This window comes from Panthera leo, chromosome B2 (assembly GCF_018350215.1).
Source record: "Panthera leo isolate Ple1 chromosome B2, P.leo_Ple1_pat1.1, whole genome shotgun sequence".
Lineage (NCBI taxonomy): Eukaryota > Metazoa > Chordata > Mammalia > Carnivora > Felidae > Panthera > Panthera leo.
The window spans coordinates 127,415,014-127,435,124 of record NC_056683.1 but is presented as its reverse complement, the minus strand read 5'-3'; the positions used below and the strand labels follow the sequence as shown (position 1 = coordinate 127,435,124).

General features: G+C 36.4%; 2 protein-coding genes across 3 annotated transcripts in view; both read right to left on the bottom strand.

The window, feature by feature from the left end:
- VTA1 (vesicle trafficking 1) overlaps positions 1-7,660 on the bottom strand; it is a 69,551-nt gene extending 61,891 nt beyond the window's left edge. The window contains exon 1 of one of the 2 annotated variants that reach the window (XM_042939964.1): positions 7,507-7,660. In XM_042939964.1, coding sequence (XP_042795898.1) covers positions 7,507-7,618 — 112 coding nt within the window. In that variant the 5' untranslated portion in view covers positions 7,619-7,660. Of the gene's footprint in view, positions 1-662; positions 779-7,506 lie in introns of those variants that run through there. The other variant, XM_042939965.1, reaches the window with a different exon arrangement.
- Positions 7,661-17,030: 9,370 nt separating this feature from the next.
- GJE1 (gap junction protein epsilon 1) lies at positions 17,031-18,868 on the bottom strand. The gene is made up of 3 exons (XM_042937426.1): positions 18,830-18,868; positions 17,963-18,145; positions 17,031-17,426 (listed from the first exon to the last, which is right to left on the bottom strand). Exons 1-3 carry the CDS (start codon positions 18,866-18,868, stop codon positions 17,031-17,033), a joined length of 618 nt encoding a protein of 205 aa, XP_042793360.1.
- Between the last annotated feature and the right edge of the window lie 1,243 nt (positions 18,869-20,111).

Here is a 20,111-nt window from a genome sequence, read left to right as displayed (position 1 = left end):
CTGTGGGATCTCTTTCATAACACATCTCTTTCATGAGGGCTCCATCCTTATGACCTACTCGTCCCCCAAACACCTCATCTACTAATACCATTACTTTTGGGGGGTTAGGATTTCAACATGAATTGGGGAGGAGGGAGGCAAACATTCAGATCATAGCACAACCCAAATGTCCTTCAATGGCTGAACTGTTACACTCTGGTACATTCATACCATGGAATATTACTGAGCATTAAAAAGAAACAAAATATTGATACATGTAACAACTTAGACGAGCTTCCGGGCAATTATTACTTGCTGAGTGAAAAAAAGTCAAGTCTAAAAGGGTATATAATGTATGATTGCATTTATATATTTTTTAAATGATAAAATTTTAGAAATGAAGAATAGGTTAGTGGTTGCTAGGATACAAGGATAGGGTAAGGTTGACAAGAGACAGATGTGGATTTAGAAAAGTAACATGAGGGATCCTTCGTAGGGAACTGTTTTCCTGACTATGGTGATACAGGAACCTGTATCTGATAAACTGCTTGGAACTAAATACACACACACACACACACACACACACACACACACACACACACACAGGAATATACATAAAACTGGGGAAGTCTGAATAAGATTGGTGGATTTTCTCAATGTCAATATTCTGGTCATAGTATTACCGTTTTTTGTTTTTTGTTTTTTTTTTGCAAGACATTACCACTGGAAGACATGGAGTAAAGGGTACAGGATCTTTCTGTATTATTTTTGGGACATGCATGCAGATCTACAATTATCTAAAAAAAAAAGAAAAAAGAAAAAAAAAGGTTAATTAAAAAAAAAACTAATGGGATTCTTTTCAGGAATGGAAGGATGTTTTAAATGAGAACATTTACTATTTTGTTATAACTTACTAAATTAACAAGTTCAAAGAAGTAAGCACAAGCACATTAGCACTTGCACAAATAGTAAAACAAAGGTAATTTGATACATAGCATTCAATATACATTCCTGATTTAAAAAGAAAACATAAGACCAAACAACATAAAAATATAGAAATATTAAGGTCATAATTTAAAAAATGATAAAACACTAGGGTATTCACATTAAGCCCATAGATAAATCGTTTCTGGAAATCATATAATACCAAAATGGAGGAGGCACAATAACTATACCTTATGCTAGATACTACACCTATGACTTCATCTAAAACTCATTATAAACATAGTAAGGTAAGGGGCGCCCAGTGGCTCAGCTGATTAGGCATCTGACTTCAGCTCAGGTCATGATCTTGCAGTTCATGAATTCAAATCCTGAATCGGGCTCTGTGTTGTCAGCTCAGAGCCTGGAACCTGCTTCAGATTCTGTGTTTTCCTCTCTCTCTGACCCTCCCTCACTCTTTCTCTCTCTTGTGTGTGCTCTATCTCTCTCTTAACAAAGGAATAAACATTAAAACATTTTTTAAACATAGTAAGGTAAATTATAAAACAGAGCATTGGAATTCTTTCCATTACATTTCCTTATTGTAGCTAGAGCATGTCAAAAAGCTATAAATTACTCTCTAGTCACTAAAGAGTTCATTTATTCAATCAACACACAAAATTTACACATATCCACCATGTCTTAGGTACTATATTAGGAGTCAGAGAGTCCAAGATTATCAAGTAAGACATACTTCTTGCTCTCATAGAGCTTATGCTCTAGCGAAATGTTAGTAACATTTAGAGAGTTGGCATTCATTAAATATTTATGAATGTCAGTTATGTGCCAGGTGGTGAGAGAAAACAAGATACTTATTCCCTGTCCTTCAGGAGAATCTAGAAGATTAAAAGGTAAAAAGGTGTTTATAACACTATGTAATTAAGATGAGGGGCACACTGGAACAATTTCTAGACTATCCTTTGGAGGTAATGAAAAACAGCCTATAGAATGTAGAATTTGTACTGAATCAGTACTAGTAAGTTAGCCAGGTGAAGAGGAAGTCAGGGGGATGCCAGGCAAAGCCTCACAAGTAAAAGACAACAGGGAGCTTTACTGGTCAGCAAGTACTTCAGCATAATAATCTTCATTTTTTTTCCTCACCAAAAATTCTTTGCTCTAGGAAATTTAGAAAATTGTTTGCACGAAGATTATAGAAATGTATCCCTTCACACACTTTTAAGTTGACATCTATCACTTTTCATCAGATATTTAAGCAAGTATAAAAGATGTAACTTCTGTACATCAAATTCAGACATCTAAAATTATATCATTCTTTCAGCTGTTAAGTATCATTAACAATTTGGTATCATAATCTCTTTTAAAATGGAAAAAGCTCTTTCTTCAAGAGTCAGAAATGATACATTTTGTTATTTCTTTTAACCTACATTTCCATTTACTTATCCTACTGAATTTTATTATAAAAGAATATATTTGTATGCTCAAAAGTCCTAACCTGATTAGCATACTTCTTTGCAAAAAAAAAAAAAAAAGTATCAAAATTGGGGGCATCTGGGTGGTTCCGTCTGTTAAGCATCTCTTGATTTCAGCTCAGGTCACAGTTCATGGAATTGAGCCCCACATCCAGCTAAGGGCTGTCAGTGCTGAGCCTGCTTGGGATTCTTTCTCCCCTCTGCCCCTCCCCTGCTTTCTCTCTCTCTCTCTCAAAATAAACATTTAAAACAATTTTAAAAATGTATAAAAACGGAAATTTAAATTTATCAAAACTTCCTGTGAAATAAGGTGCTAAGCATTAAAGTTTTTCCTCTGGATTTGAGGTTTTTGTGATTATTGTAATGAATAATTGATCAAAACAACATCAATATGCTATACATTTCAATAATAATTAAAAAGAAAAAGTAAAATTTACTGTTAATGTGTCTTACAGTGAGCTAAACTGTGTATCTAGGAATCAGTATGATTTACTGTCATAATGAACCAGAGTAATGTATTGGTTCTATTCCCACTTTTACGAATTTAACATAGGAGAAAGTTCAGAGAAACTTTCTCTTTCAGAGAAAGTTCATTCACATAAAGCAGTAGATGAGAATGGAAGTTTTGTCACAGCAGAATCACAGAATTCTTTTCATTCCTTCTGGGTTACAGGCTAAAAAGCATAAAATCATATATCGTCAAATACTATTTTTAATAATCTCTCTTAGCTGATACTTCATATAGGTCAGCCTCAAAATTTGTTTTAAAACGAGAAAAGGACTTGTCACCCCATCATTAGAGTTATTCATTTTCTCAATTCTGTGAAGCATACCAAAAAATCTTACGAGGATTCATCACGTCCTTTCATTCAAAGGCTTGTTTATTCTAAGACACTGAAACAAGATTGGGAAAACTGAAATGCTGTTCATTTCAACATGCTCTGGCAGAGAAAACAAAAACGTTAGAAAACTCAAACCAATTCAAATGTTTTTATGTTATTACTTGCTTTAAATGTATTTCTGAAAAAACAAAATACCTCAGAGCCGAAAATTAGGCTCATTTAGTTGGAGCATGTCTATCGTGTAACATAAATGGCAAAACCTGCTGCTAATGCCAAACCAGCCTGCCAATGGTGGCTTACTTTTCAGAAAAATACGATTTAATTTTCCAATCAAATAGATGTTAACCCATGTTCCCATTCACCGCATCTCATCTGACTTCCAATTCCAAAATTTCAGTCAGCCACAAATCCTTATGTCACTTGGATGAAACAAGGCACTACCCTTCCCAGCATCTCTCCTTTGCTTTTTGGGGTTTGCTCTTCTATCAGGAATGATATTCTTTCATAATGAATAGAAAATGAAAAGGTGAGGTCATTTCAGGAAGTCTTACATTCTGGGAATTCGGAACACTGCAACTCAGGCCAGGTTTTAATGCGAGGCTTTGCCCTTAAACAGATATATTTATAAACATACGAGACCTCTGAAAGACAGACTTTTCCACTGTGGTCCCTGCATGTCTTTGTCCTCACAGCTAAACCTTTTCACACTCTCTCACACATGACTCTGATCCCAAAATGTCCCTCACCACCCCTCTGGATTAAATCCCAAATGATCAAACAATGGCTACTAATATCTAAGGACAATCCTTTCTCTTCCCCCTCATAAAATGTTCTGCACTCATTCCCCAAATTAGAATGTTGCTTTTGACATCTTTTCTCATGCCCAGCGTTTTCAAATAAAGGCTTATTCTTTGCTCTGATTTTCTTCCATATAAAAAAGGGAAGGGCAGGAAGCTCTCCTTAATACCTTAATTAACAGAAACTCCACTATACAAGTAATTTGAATTGTCCCTTTTTTCCAGACACCCTGGAAGGTTTTCCACCTTCTCCCCCAGGGCAACACACCATAAAAATACTCACGAGGCATGGGAGTATGCCTTTCTTCTTTAAAGTAGGAGAAGGGCAATTGTGAACAGGATGTGGGAAAAGAGAAGCAGCATACTACTTTGCTACCCTGATCAAAGGAGCTTTGTTAGAAAAGAAACACAGAAGTTGAGAACTGGGGATATGATTCCTGTAGAATTATTTGCACCCCAAGGTTTGAAGAACACTGGTTTGGTATGTGTAAAGCACAAATCACAAGTAAAGAGGTCACCACGAGCAGTCTTCTGTTACACAACAGAATCAGACTCACATGTACAGCAGCTACAGGAATGATCAGAACACAAATACAAACAAATATTTATAAACCTTTTAAAGAAATAAGTGTTTAAAAATATAGTAACAAAAGACTATCAGAAACGGCTAGGCCAATTTAAAAACAACAAAAAGAGAACACCCAGAAATAAAAAATGAAAACAGAAATTCAACAAATGGGTTATACAATAGGATATATGGAGGTGAACACAGACTTGCAGAAATTATACACAATGTAGCACAGAGACACAAAGGGATGAAAACATTAAGAGACAAAGGAGAAAAGTGAAGCATGTGTCTCATCAAAATTTCAGTAGAGAACAGAGAAGTAATACTTGAACAGATAATAGAGAATTTTCCAGAATTTATTGAAGACACCCATCTGCAAATCCAGTATGCCAAAGTCCCAAACAAGGTAGATGAAAAGAAATCAAGTCCTGGAAAATTAGAATATAAATCAGGAGAGTGATAAATTGGCTATATTTTAAAATTAAGAACTTTTGAACATCAAAGGACTTCACAGAGTAAAAAAAATCAAACTATGAACTTGGAGAAGACATCTGCAACGCACATATAACAAATGATTAGTATATTATTAAGAAAAGATAAACACTGAAATTAAAAAAAATAGAAGCAATAAATAGGTATTTCAAAAGGGAATCACAAATGGTAATTAACATATGAAAAGACGCTCAACCTCATTAAGACTCAGTGAATTGCAAATTCAGCTTGAATTTCATGCTCTCCAGATTGGACAAAATTTAAAAGTCTAATAACTTCAAGTATGGTGGGTACCTCAGTGTTCATTTTATTATTCCTTAAACCATACACACGTTGTATGTATTCTTTAATATGCATATGTTTCATAACAAAAATATTCTTTAGCTACCACTTTGATTTAGCAATGCAAATGTTTGTTCATGGCCCTGTTGAGAGCAGTTTTGGTGAAATAAAAGGCATGAAAAGCAGACTGCAATGAACTGAAAAGGCTCTGGGAGAAAGGGAGGTAAAGACAATACCCACGACTATTTCAAGCTTACCTTTGAAGTTAGGCAGACAGGACTATAACTTTACAAGACTATCTAGTGGCAGCTTTTCTTTTTTCTTTTTAAATTAAAAAAAAAAAAAAAAAAACTGGGGCAAGTTTAGAAAGAAATAGCAAAAGGGGGAAGATGACGACACAGAAAATAAAAGTCCCTAGGTATTCATTCACAAAGGTATGTAATACAGAACTCATGAACGGGAATTTGTTTTAGACAGGAACAAGGGTTCCTTCATTGTTCCTTCAAGGGTTCCTTGAATTGTTCCTTCAAGGGTTACTTCATTGTTATTAGAAATTACCTCTTTGACCTTATCGCATCATTTTTCTCCTTGCTATAGCCACTCCAGTTACAATGGGCTCCTTGATCCTCCTTCAAACAAGCCCCTGCCTCATGACCTTTGCATATATTATTCCCTCTATATTTTCCAGATGATGCAAAGCCTGTCTTTCTCTTTGTTCAAGTCTTTGCTTGATGTGAACTCAGTGACACATTCCATAACTACCTTGAAAGTGAAATCCCCTCCTTGCTCCCTACCACCCTACTCCTAGTACTCCCTTCTCTTTTCCTTGCTTTGTCTGCATTCAAAACCTTCTACTAGTCCATATAATATGCTCATGTTATTGTTTAATATCCTCTCTTCCTTACTTGTATATATGCTGCATGAATGCAAGAACTGCAACCACAGTGCCTAGTAATGCCTGATACAGGAAGAAGTTCAATAAGTACAAGGTGATTAAATGATTAATAGTCCTTCCTTACTTGTGGAACTGAAAAACAAATATAATGGAAATAACACTGTATGATTTGAATAAAGTGGGAGAGAGCCTAGAGAATAATCAACTTTCTGCCTACAGAAGAGGTGACATTTGGGTTAGATCTTGTATCATGAGGAGTTTGCCAAGCGGAAAAAAAACAGGTAGACATTCCAAGAAACTGAAGAACGTAGAGGTGTGAAAGGGCCTTGAATACTTGAGAAATAGGGGTACTGGAGTTTGACAGGGATGAAAGTAGACCAGATTTTAGTGAACGTTTCAATGTTCACAACAGAGGATACATTATATTGAGCTTTTCAATGCTATAAGTCCTTCACAGAAGATTACAATTGCTTGGTAACATGTTTTATTTGCCATCAAGTTTAAAGTTTACATAAAAAAAACTACTAGACATACTACGAAGCAAAAAATTTGAACAACCTAATTTGTTCTCTATCAACTGTAGATTATAGGTCTCATAATCAACCAAAGTGATAGTATTGCTACCAAATGTCTTGGCCCCAGGTATTATTCAAAGAAGACAAAAAATTCCCACTGGTGGGAAAATGGTCAAATTCAAGTGCTAGTTTCCTAGCAACTCATCTCCATTTCATCATTTATGAGTTTCTGAATGGGCTTTCATGTTGCCATAATTAACCTGCACTTATTACTATGTTTTCAATTAGTCTACCTTCTTCCTTTTGTCCGCATCACTACCGTCTTCGGGACACTCACCTTTGTTTTAGCCCCAACACAATTACTTAACTGTCGAGGTGATTCTGGAGACAGGAGACTTGCTGAGTATACACAGAAAACCTTAAGACAGTGTGTCACTGAGCTCATGAGCCCATGCAGCCAGTTTGGCAATATTTAAGCCCAAGACTGGAGAGGCGACGAAAACCAGGGGTGCTTTTAAGTTTTGTCTCTCTGGGCCTGCGAGGGGGAAAGAGGGGGGAAGGTGGGGAAATCCCAGAGAAGGGCGGGGCCGCACTGTGTTCCCAGGGCAGGCCAGAGGTCAAAGCTCAGGTCTAAAGCTGAAGGGGCGGGGCCTGCCTTAATAACCAAGGGGTGGTGTGTGGGCCCCGGAGGGTAAGGAGAGGCACGGCGACTCGGAAAGACTCACAGTAATAAGCGACCACAGGGTCCCGCTTGTCATGCTCCTGAGCCGTCCTCAGATGATGCTGTATGCTCTTAAACTGGGGGGGGAGTGGGGGCAGCTGAGCAAGCGCGGCCATCTCTATTCCAGGAATCACCACTTCCTACTCGCGCGCTACCGACACTTCCGCTTCCGTCCGGCAGGTCGCGCGCACGAACGCGCAAAAATCCCGCCCACTTTCCGTTGCTCAGCGACAGCAAGTCAACTACGGGCTCCCAGCAGGGACATCCTCAGTGTACCCGGCTCCGGGGGGGGGGGGGGGGGTTAGATACCCGTGTAGGCTAAGCGGCACCAGCGCTCTCTGCTGGCTGTGGATGGGAGGGAAAAGAGTTTTTGTTTTCTTTTACTTTCTCGCGTCCCCCTGGCCTTTTTTTTCTTTACTTTTTTTTTTCTTTTTCTTTTTTTCTTTTCTCTTTAGCGAGACGGAAAGTAGAAAGGGGAAAACAGGAAGAGAATAAAGTTTGTTGATTGGGAGAAAGGGTAAAGTGAATTGTCGTTGACATCATTCAGGAATTATCACTTCCAGTTCCTCAGATTATTTTAATAGCGTCCGTAGAAACCTTTCTGATTGTAGAAACAGTAAATTCAATTATTGCCTGAGATGAGAGATGATGTGTTTAAAATTTTATATTGAATTCTTTTATATTGATACAGTGGATAAAATACCCAGACTTTTTTCCAACTTAAGCACTTAAGCACATAAGCTTAAAGAAAATTGAATTTTCCATCTGAACTGGGTCGGTATCCACTAGCGAATGAATAATCTGGAGGTCATTTATTTCTGGATAATGATGAACAATTTGTCAAGTATTTTAACTCATACCATTGTAGACATCAACTTTTCCTTCTACAACCAATGACTTCAATTCTTTTTCTCTCTTCTCATTCTGTCATCTTCTGGGACTTTACACTTCATTTGCCTCCTCCAGTAACCTTTATCTTTATTGCTTTATTTCCTCAGTTCCCAGTTTTGAAGGTTCATCTTAAAACTAGTTTTCATTGAAATCATACTATCTCCAAAGAAAAAGATCTCAAGCTCTGAAATTTGCCCTGCATGCTGTTTGCTAATCACCAAATCATCCTCCCCTCTCCCTCAACCCCTGCAGAAACTGCCCTGTGTCCTGTGTCCGTATTTTTATCCCTACTTCCCCTCGTTTGTCCCTCTCTGTTGGCAGAGTACATTGCTCTAGGTCTGCCTGTTTTTACCTGACAGAAACTGAGTTATGTATTCTCCCCAATCTCAGTAACACATTCACTGTCACTTGAGAATGTAGGTGCTACAGACTGAATATGTTAAAATTCATTTGTTGAAACCTAATACCCAGTGTGATGGTATTAGGAGATGGAGTCCTTGAGAGGTGATTAGGTGATGAAGGCAGAGCTTTTATAAATGGGATTAATGCCTTCATAAAAGAGACCCCAGAGAGCTAGCTGGCCCTTCCCACTGTGTGAGGATACAGTAAGAGGGCAACAGTCTGCAACCTAGAAGAGCGGTCTCACCAAAACCTGACCATGCTGGAACCCGGATCTTAGACATCCAGCCTTCAGAACTGTGAGAAATAAATTTCTATTGTTTGTAAACCACGCAGTCTGTGGTATTTTGTTATAGCACCCTGAATGGACAAAGACAGTATGGTTTCTCTCTCCTCTTATTCTCACTATTCTAACTTCCAGTCATAAGTTGCTGGATTGGTAGAAACTAAAGCAGAGTGGGATAACCATAAATGTCATCATTCTGTCCTTATGACTTCTCATTTATTATTTTCCTATTCTTCATTCTCAACTGTGCTTATCCTTAAAGTTCACCTAAGAAGTTTGTTCTGTTTTTGTTGTTGTTTTGTTTTGTTTGTTTTAAAGACTTATATCTAGATATCACCCCCAGGCAGTCAGATGTAATTGCTCTTGGTTGGAGCCTAAATATCAGTATTTTTAAAAGGTCTTGGGGAATTTTAATGACACATCTAGAGGTGAGGACTAGTGCCATAACGAATCTTCAACACATAGCTGATGTTTCAAGTCTTCTCCGCTGTCTTTAAGCTAGACCCTCTGCCCTGATTGCCTTGATGGGACACTAAAGTTCCTGCTGTTGAGATTAAGGGCACCAGATAGGAATTGTTTGACCTCGCCTTTGCCACGACAAAGTAATAACAACTAGCTAACACTGGCTGAGCGTCTATCATGAATCATGTATGTTTCTAGGGATTTAACGTCAACTCATTTCATCTTTACAACAACCCTATGAATAAGGTATTATTGTTTTCACTATCTTACAGAAGAGAAAAATGAGACACTTAGAAGTTATGTAACTTGCACCAGATGACAGCCAGTAAATATGAATGTTTGTTATTAAAAATCCATGTGCTTTGGTTTCAGAGCCTGTAAATCTAGTCACTACTACTTGACTTTAATATCTCTAGACCAATATGTTATTGTATTTTATGTTTTTCCTATTGAATGATCCTGTGTCTGAAAATCATGTGTTCCTATTCCTAATGAAGTCTATACCTTCCTGTTATTCTCCTTTTTATTATTAATATCAATATTTAATGTTAATATTTTAAATATTTATTACTTTTAATATATTTAATATTAATATTTTAATATGTAAGTTTTAAATATTTATTTAGTTTTGAGAGACAGAGACAGACAGCGTCAGCAGGGGAGGGGCAGACAGAGAAGGAGACAGAACCCGAACCAGGCTCCAGGCTCTGAGCTTTCAGCACAGAGCCCAACTGGGGCTCGGGCCCACCAACCGTGAGATCATGACCTGAGCCGAAGTCAGACGCTTAAGTGACTGAGCCACCCAGCACCCCTTCCTGTTATTCTCCTGATCTCTCCTTTCAGGACTGGAGGTTGCTCAGGTCTCTTTCTCATTGGCATATGTTCTAGGAAGAAAGGTAATGTAAGCAAGTAAGTGAAGTGGTTAAAATTGGATTTTACTCCATCTGCCAACACATGCTCTCTTCTTTTTAAGTAATGAACTCCCATTAGGAGAGGATAATTGATATGAGGGAGAAAAGTAACAGAGACTGTTAGCTTAACAGCACATTGGAATTATGCTGTGAAACAAAATTAAATCTTAACATGAGGTTGTTTTTTCTTGTTGATGTTTTATAATGAAGTAGTTACTATGAAGACAGACCCAAACTCTCCTCCATCCAGCTCTGAACAGTTGCTCAAGGATCTTACATCACCCTCCAGATTGGGGTTTGAATCTACGCAAGGTAGAGGAGGGCATGGATGGAATTCACCAGCGAAGCTGCCTGGGCCTGGCATTTTCTTTGTGGGAAGGCTTTTGATTTTTAATGTAATTTCTTTAATAAGTATAAAGATAGTCATGTTTTCTGCTTAATTAAGTTTTTAATAATATATGCTTTTCAAGGAATTTGTTCATTTTATATAAGTAGCAAACTTATTGGCATAACATTGTTCATGGTGTTTCCTTAAAATCATTTAAATATTCTGTTGTGATGCCCCTTTTTTTATTTATGATCTGAGTAATTTTCATTTTCTCTTTTATTATCTCAATCTGTCTATGGAGGAATGTATCAGTTTTACTAATCTTTTCAAGAACCACTTTTTGTTCCACTGATTTTTTTCTATTGTCTTTCAGTTTTCTATTTCAAAGTTTTGTGCTTTTTAAAAAAATTTCCCTCCTATTTAATTTATATTTAAACTGTTCTTTTTATAATTTCTTAAGGTGAGAGGCTTAAATCACTTTATAACTCAATTTTTTTTTCCTAACAGAACATTTAGAACTTTTAATGTTCTGTTAACTAGTCTTCTAGCTGTTTTCCATAATTTTTCAGAAATCATGTTTTTCTTAGCATTTGTTTACAATAGTTTTCAATTTTCCACATAATTTCATCTTTAATCTATGGGTTAATAAAATTGTACTGTTAGTTTCTCAAATACTTGGGCATATTAATTCCTAGTTTAATTCCACTGTGATCAGCTTATATACTCTGTGATTTAATTCCTTCAGACTTTCTCATGGCCCAGCAAATAGTCTCCCTTGGTGAATGTTCCATATATGCATGAAAAAAATATATATATAATCTGCTGTGGTTAGGTGATTTCTAAATATCAATTAGTTCAAGTCATCTACTAGTAACGTTTAAGACTCCCATATCCTTTCTGATCTTCTTTCTATCTTCTTGATTAGTGAGAGATGGATGTTGAAATCTTTAATTATAATTGAATTTATTTCTTTTTTGAATTTTGTCAAGTTTTGCTTCGTGTAGTTTGCTACTCTGTAACTGGTGACATTACAGAACTGTTATGATTCCTGGTGATATTACACTTTAATCATTATTAAATGTCTCTTTTATCCCTGTCATTATCCCTTGCCCTGAAATCTACTTGAGTTTTCTTATATTATAGCCACTTTAGCTCTCTAACGCTTTTGCATGATATATCTTTTTCCATTTTTTTAAATCTATTTGTAAAAATATTTGAATGGCCTAAGTACTAAATCTTTAAGTATTCAAAAATATTTAAAGTGGGGTTCTTGTTAATTGTTTGGTCTGGCTTTTAAAAGAGTACATTCGTTTAATCTTTGTTCTTGTTTAGGGTGGTAAGAGCTTTTATACGTATTGCTACTATCGATATTTTTAGGTTTAGGTCAACTGTCTTATCTTGCTTTCTATTTGTCCCATGATTTTTTGTTTCCCTTTTCTCTTTCTGCCACCTTCTGGACTAATTGCTGTTTTATGATTCCATTTAATATACTTTGTTGGCTTTTCAGCCCAAATTTTCTTGTTTTGTTTTATCAGCTTATATGTCATAGTATATATCTAAAGATATATTACCACAATATACTTTAACTGATAATATACAACTTTTATATTGTAAGGACCTGATAATAGTATACTATCACACACAGATTTATCTATTTTATTACTGTTTTCTAGTACCATTTTATATTTGTATTTTATATGTTTTATATGTTTGTTTTCTAATTTATTACTGTACTTTCTTACTTTATCCTTATTAAACTATTTTAACATTTTTCAAAAAAAGTTTATTTGTTTATTTTGAGAGAGAGAGAGGGCAGAGAGAGAAGGAGAGACAGAGAATCCCAAGCAAGCTCCACACTGTCAGGGTGGAGCCCAACACAGGGCTCGAACTCACTAACTGTAAGATCATGACTTGAACTGAAATCAAGAGTCAGAGGCTTAACCAACTGAGCCAACCAGGTGCCCTGAATTATTTTTGTATTTTTTAGTTTTATTTTGGAGTTCTTATTTTTACTTTTTAAATTGCATTTATTATTTCTTTTTAATAAGAAATATATTTTCAGCTGTCAATTTTCTGTGTACTACAGATTTGGTCCCATCTCATGGCTTTTAATATGTAGCATTTGACTGTTCGTTTATAAATACAGAAAAAAAATTCATTTAAAAAAAAATTTTTTTTTTTCAACGTTTATTTATTTTTGGGACAGAGAGAGACAGAGCATGAACGGGGGAGGGGCAGAGAGAGACACGGAGACACAGAATCCGAAACAGGCTCCAGGCTCCGAGCCATCAGCCCAGAGCCTGACGCGGGGCTCGAACTCACGGACCGTGAGATCGTGACCTGGCTGAAGTCGGACGCTTAACCGACTGCGCCACCCAGGCGCCCCGAAAAATTCATTTTAAATTACCTTACTTGGTCCAAGAACTTTTTATGAAATAATTTTAAATGTATTTTCAAATGGTTAAGTATTTGTTTAGCTTTTACATTCTTACTAATTTTTTACTACATTTGCATTTTGGTTAGAAAGTATATTTTTTATAAATATTTTATATTTACTTTATAAATGCCATATTTATATATATCATTTATTATTCATGAGTATATAGCTGTATGCTAAAATCCTGATATAATTACCAATGAAATGAAATCATAACAAAAGTAGAATAGTAAGGAATTAAAGATTGTCCAAGTCAACTCTCTCACTGAATCTGTATCTTTAAACATAATAACGAGTACTGTTTGCTGAAAGGAAGCAGAGGTAAGCAGGGTTTTTATGGTGGCTTAGAAATGCCATTACCTGTCCAGTGAGGAGAGAGAGTACGGGGCGGTGGGCAGGGGTGGGCAAGGAGGCTCGATTTTGCAGGGCAAGCTACCTTAGAGGAGAGAACTGCAAAGCAAGAGAGCTCCATAGATCTGTAAAGGGTCTCCAATGGAGTCCTGATCGGTGTAACATCTTTAAATATCTTTAAAAGAGAAGAACACTTGAAAAGATTGAAAGGAACAATAGTCAAGATTCACACAAGATTGAGACTTGTTGCTTTTCCTGATAGCCAAAGTAGAAAATCTCTCTAAAAAGAGTTAAACTTTGACAATGTCCTGGAGGATGAATCAGAGTATAGATCAGAGTGATTAGTGACACTAAGGGGAAATCTGCTGTGGGTTTTTGGGAAAAAAAAAGAAAAAAACAAAAAACAAAAAATCTTCCCTGAGAAAAATCCTAAGAGGCAAACCAGAAGAAGGTCCTTTGCTCTTCTCCCTTCTTGGGTGCAGCAAAGACTTGCTTCCTATAGTTATAGCAATTTATGTTGCATGCATGAGTGTGATAAGCTGAATGTTTGTGTCCCCTGCAAAATTCATATTTTAGAATCCTAACCCCCAGTGTGATGGTAGGAGGCAGGACCTTTGGGAGGTGATTAGGTCATGAGGGTAGAGCCCTCATGAATGGGATTAGTGCCCTTATAAAAGGAACCGTAGAGTGCCCTCACCTTTTTCTACCGGGACAAGTGTGTATCTCAGAAGAGGGTTCTCACCAGAACTTCACTGTACTGGCACCCTGGTCTCAGACTTCCAGCCTTTAGAACTGAGAAATAAATGTCTGTTGTTTATAAGCCGCCCAGTCTATGTACTTTGTTATAGCAGCCCAAAGGGACTAAGAGGAATGAACCAGTTTGAGGATGGGAAACATAACATTTCCAAAATACTAACGGGTCATCTGATAGAGTACTCAGAAAGGGTTTGCCTTGGTAAAGGGGCAAAATTAGCTCTTCAGTGAGAGCTGCACTAGTCCCATCTAACAAAACTTGAAAGGATGAACTGCAAAGGATCAACCATTTCTGAGCAACTTATCTGCGCCCCATATTACAGTTTAAGTATATTCATGGGAAGACAAAAGTATCCCACATCCAACAACAAGGTAAAACACACAATGTCTGGTATCAAAAATAAACAAACAGCCTTCCAAAGGTGCAGGAAAATGGATCCAAAAGTGTGTTATCTGTAGAGAATCTGGAAATAAGAATAAAGTGGACTAAACATTGTTGCTGTTTATTAGCACATAGGGCCAGGGATTCTTTTTTTTTTTTTTTTTAAAGTTTATTTTGAAAGAGAGAGAAAGCATGAGCAGGGGTTGGGGAGAAAGAGAGAAGAGAGAGAGAGAGAGAGAGAGAGAGAGAGAGAATCGCAAGCAGGCTCTGTGCTGACAGCACAGAGCCTGATGTGGGGCCTGATCCCAGGAGCTGTGAGATCATGACCTGAGCTGAAGTCAGACCCTTAACTGACTGAGCCACCCAGGTGCCCTGCAGTGATTTGAAACAAAGATAGTGAATACATAAATACTTCTTCCCTTCAGGGTGGGCTATTTCCACAGCCCCACTCTTTTGGGATGTCACCGACCACTCACTAAACATTTCATAAAGATAGTAAATCTTGGTTATCTTTGTATGTGAACTCTTTTTTTTTTCTAAGCTTATTTTTTATTTTTGAGAGAGAGAGAGAAAGTGCAAGTTGGACAGGGGCAGAGAGAGAGGGAAAGAGAGAGAATCCCAAGCAGGCTCCACACTGTCAGCGTGGAGTCTGAGGCGGGGCTGGAACCCATGAACCATGAGATCATGACCTGAGCTGAAGTTGGGCGCTTAACCGAGCCACCTGGGTGCCCCAATCTTTGTATATGAACTCTTAATGCAGTACATGCTAACTGACAGATACTTAGCAGCTCTTTGTTGAATGCAAGTGAGTTGGCTTTTCTCCTGTGCTTTTTATGTGGAGGAAGCCTCAATTATTTAAAATCCTTAAGTCGAGAAATTCATGATATTAAGCATAGGCTGAATAATAGTTAAGAAAAATTGAAAACCTCAGTATTTGACTGACTATAGTTTCTTTACTAATGAGGCATCAGTACAAGGCAGTCATACATAAAGATTATAAATGAGGAGCGCCTGGGTGGCTCAGTTGGTTAAGTGTCTGACTCTTGATTTCAGCTCAGCTCATGATCTCACTGTTCTTGAGATCAAGCCCTATGTTGGGCTCTGCGCTGACAGCAAGAGCTGCTTGGTATTCTCTTTCTCCTCTCTCTTACCTCCTCCCCCACTTGCGGTCTCTCTCTGTCCCTGTCTCAAAATAAACTTTAAAAAAAAGATTTCAAATGATATCAAATAGATATGATTATTGGTAAAGATAAAAAGAATACACTGAACTAATATAAATTTCTTTGAAATAATTTTATAACTCTTTAGGAAGTCTAACTTAATATAAATATACTTTTCCATTTCAATAATCTTGGCCATAAAAGCTATCATTATTAGGATATCCGTGAGCACAGAGTTTTTTGTTTTTTGTTGTTTTGTTTTTTCTTCAATAAGAAACAAGGAAACGAGAACACCTGAGTGGCTCAGTCAACTGAGTGTCTAACTTTGGCTCAGGTCATGGTCTCACAGTTCTTGAGTTCAAGTCCCACATAGGGCTTTCTGCTGTCAGGACAGAGCCCACTTCTGATCTTCTGTTTCCCTGTCTCTCTGCGCCTCCCCCCCCCCCCCACTCAAAAATAAATCAACATTAAAAAAAAAAAAAGAAACAAGGAAACCATTCACAATATTTGCCATAGCATTTTTAATTTATTTGGTGGCTATATTACCATATCATTTGATGTTAAAAATTTCAAGAAAACAGTATAATATTAAAAATGTAATTACTCCATTTCTTTAAGTTAGTGATCAAACTATAGAATGACTTTAATAATTAATTTACAACTTTTGCACTTAAGTAAGTTATATTTATATGAATGCAAATATAATTACACCCTCAAAGTTTAGCCAAAAGTGTTCAGCCTTTATATTTAGGGGACCTTAATTCTAATGTGGTTGTATGACTTTGGGCATACATATTACCCCCCTAAGATGCATTTTTCCACTCTGTAAAAGAGATAATAAAACTTCTCTGGCCACAAAATACTGTGATTAAAATGTTATATGTGTGAGAACTCTATACAAGTTCTATTTTTAAAAGAATTAACATTAGTTCTGTATATATTTTCTAATATGTGACAAAATTAAAATAGAATGAAATGTTTGTTCAAGAATACTTGCCTTGGAACTTAGTATTCTATTTTATATTGGACATAAAGTTTAGACACACTGAGATAAGTTTAAAGAATAGATATTTATGTGTGAAATTGAGATAGTCAGTGAATAAGATGAAACTAAATGAACATGACTGATGAAGAATTGTGACATATCGGCAGGTAGTCAACCTTTTGGTCATTGCCTAATTAGAAAGCATAATCTTCTAAATATGATTTCAAAAATTTCAGCAACACATAATACTACTGTAATTACAGTAAATGTATACATTGCAATGAGAAAAATGGTCTTCTCAAAGTGTTCTGGCACCATGCATTTTATAATAGTAAATTTTCCCCCAAAAGATCCAGCATCACACAAGTAGAGAGGTTTAACTTGGAAACCAAAGAGGTGAATCTGAAGCCAAAATGCTATCACCTCTAGACTAATTCTTAATAAAACAGAGAGGATATAAATCACAGTGTAGACAGGCTTTTGAAGAATGCATTCTTGATTGATGCTTTTACATGCAGCATAAAGATGGAAAATAGCGCCAGGAACCAGGACGATCACTAGTTGTAACGCCCAGAACACCTAAAGTATGTCAGAAATATCTTAGTCAAATTAATCCACATGTTACCAAAAACACACTAAAGAGACTGTCTCTCAACAGAAGCAAACTTAAGAATTCTATGTTTCATAAGTCTTGCAAGCAATAAAAATAATATAATGAAGATAGTATTATTGAACATGTTTACTTACTAAGATATTTAAAATGTTAAACATCTTAGTGATTGTGAAAATGTCATATTTTGCTGTCATCATCTACCAATTATTAATTATAATGAAGTACTTTATTTTAGTAGCTACCCAATTTCCATTTTCTAATTACAGGTCTAGAGTATAATTCTAACATCAATAGATAACAGAATTCTGGAGATGGAAGAAACTCTTGACCAACTCATATAAATTCACCTGGATTATACAGCCAGTTAGAGAAAAAGTAATAATTCTACAAACAATGCCTGTTAGGACATTCTTCATCTTATTGTGACATTATTTTACATTTAAAAAGAAACCAATTTTTATCCAGTGTAGAGTAAGGCTTACGTGCCCACAGAAAAACTTACCTGTGGAGTGATTGGCCTGAACTGATTATAACAGAAGAGGTTTATTTCTCTTTTGTCTGGATCACAACTGAAGTGCAAAGCCTCATTCCCATAGACCGCAAAGCCTAACACACCAAGGAAGAACATTCTTACTGATCCAAAGAATAGGGTGTGGAATTGACCAATCACAGTTGGAGGCTTCACCTGTTAGTGATTTTAGGAGAAAAAAATGTTTTGACAACAAACATTAAAGAAGCACATGTTAAAGGATGTGTTTTCTTGATCACATTTAAAAATATTTAACATTCATGAATTTCTGAAGCAAGATATAACTTTAGACATCATTAAGCCCAATACAAATTCTGCATTATGAGATTGCCCAGCCCTTTTAACTCTGAAAATATGAAATGCAACTATCAGGGACACGTTGCTAATCAAATGTATAATTTTGGAAATATTTAAACAGCTCTGAATTCAATGAATATCCTTACCCCCCTAATCCTTCTGCAATAAAATCAAGAGAATCTTAGAATATCTGGGACCTCTTTTAGAAAATTAGATAACAAATCTAACATTAAACTCATTGGTATGCATACTATCTTAACAACCAAATGATGTTTATTTAATTGTCATTACAGCTTATTTTCTACTTCTTAATTATTGAATTGAGAGATAGTGAGCTACTTTAAAACACTAATAGCTAAAAGTACTCCCTGAATTATTCAGGATATAGTTTTAAATTCAACATATTTTGAAATATATGGTTGATATTTATATTATTCTCCATATATGTAGATGTTCTCATTCATCAATACTTATGCAAATCAGATTAAAATACAAGACAAGACTCAATTATTTTTGTTTGTTTTTTGTTTGCATAATACTTACACATCCTTCATAGAAGTTTTTGATGTAATTTAGAGACATGTCTCAGGTGTTGTTATCCTGGCATCCCTGTGGGTTAATTCTTGACCCACATTGCCACTTTGCTTCTGCCAGAATCAAACTCATATTCTCCCATGACTCTTACAGCAGAAAACACTTATCACTGCAAATTTCTCTCCCCTCCTCCTTTTCTGTCTTTTTTTTTTTTTTTTTTCATAGATCTCTGGGGCCCCAGTCAACTTTCCTATCTCTGTCCCAAAACAAAACAAAAACAAAGAAAAGCTGAGGGCATGTGTTCAATCTAATAATCCCTTGACTTACACTGTCAGCATAGCCAGCCAGACAGACGGGCATGCTAGCAAAGCAAGAGGCCAGCTCAACAAGGGCTCTGAACACTCAGTGCCTCTCAGTTACCTGAGAATTGCCTATTGGTAAATCAGTGGACTCTTAAGCTTAGAGTTTTCTCCAAAATGTCAAGTGATTTTCCCCCTCCCCCTCCATTTAGGTGTATCTGAAAAGATAAGCACATAGAAAATATTCCTGATTCTTTCTTGTTTACCTTTATGGAATAGAACTAATTTCTGGGACATTTAAGAAATTGTAACAGATTATGATAGGTGTTACAGCATCGGATATTACTGATGTGTTGCCATATTTATCTTCTTGTCAAACGCTTACCATGGACATAAAAAATCTGTGGTTAGATCTCTATTCTAAGTAAAAGATAGTTTCCTACCAACCAAGATAAAACCGGGATCTGGCACAAATCGTGTGAACAATCCTGCCTTCCTTTCTTTTGTCCTCCAGTAGATACATCATCTGCTAGGCATTATTATGGGTGCTGAGATCAGCAGAGGCCAAAACAGATAAGGAGATGCCTTCCAACTGATACATCTGTATAATATCTTCCGCCCACTGATACTTCCCTACAGCCAATGGTGAATCCGATCTGCTTTCTTTACCTGCATTTCTCATCTTTGTTTTGTTTGTGATCTGCACTCTGTGAGAGCTGTAACTCTAGACAACTGCACTGCTTTCCTCAGCAAGTGAAGAAACAACTGTATAACTAACACATGCAGTTGTAGCCAATGGGCAAGGGGCAGTGGCCTTGTTAAATCGGTGTTGTAGAGGATAGGGAAAAATAAACATGGACAACGTAATGATCCCTCAGAGCTGTTGCATGAGAGTAATTGGTCTATATTCTCATCTTGTTCAGAAAAAGAATTCCAGGTTTGCTGTGTGCCAATTCCTATGAAGAAGCATCCAAAAGCCAAAACAATCTTTT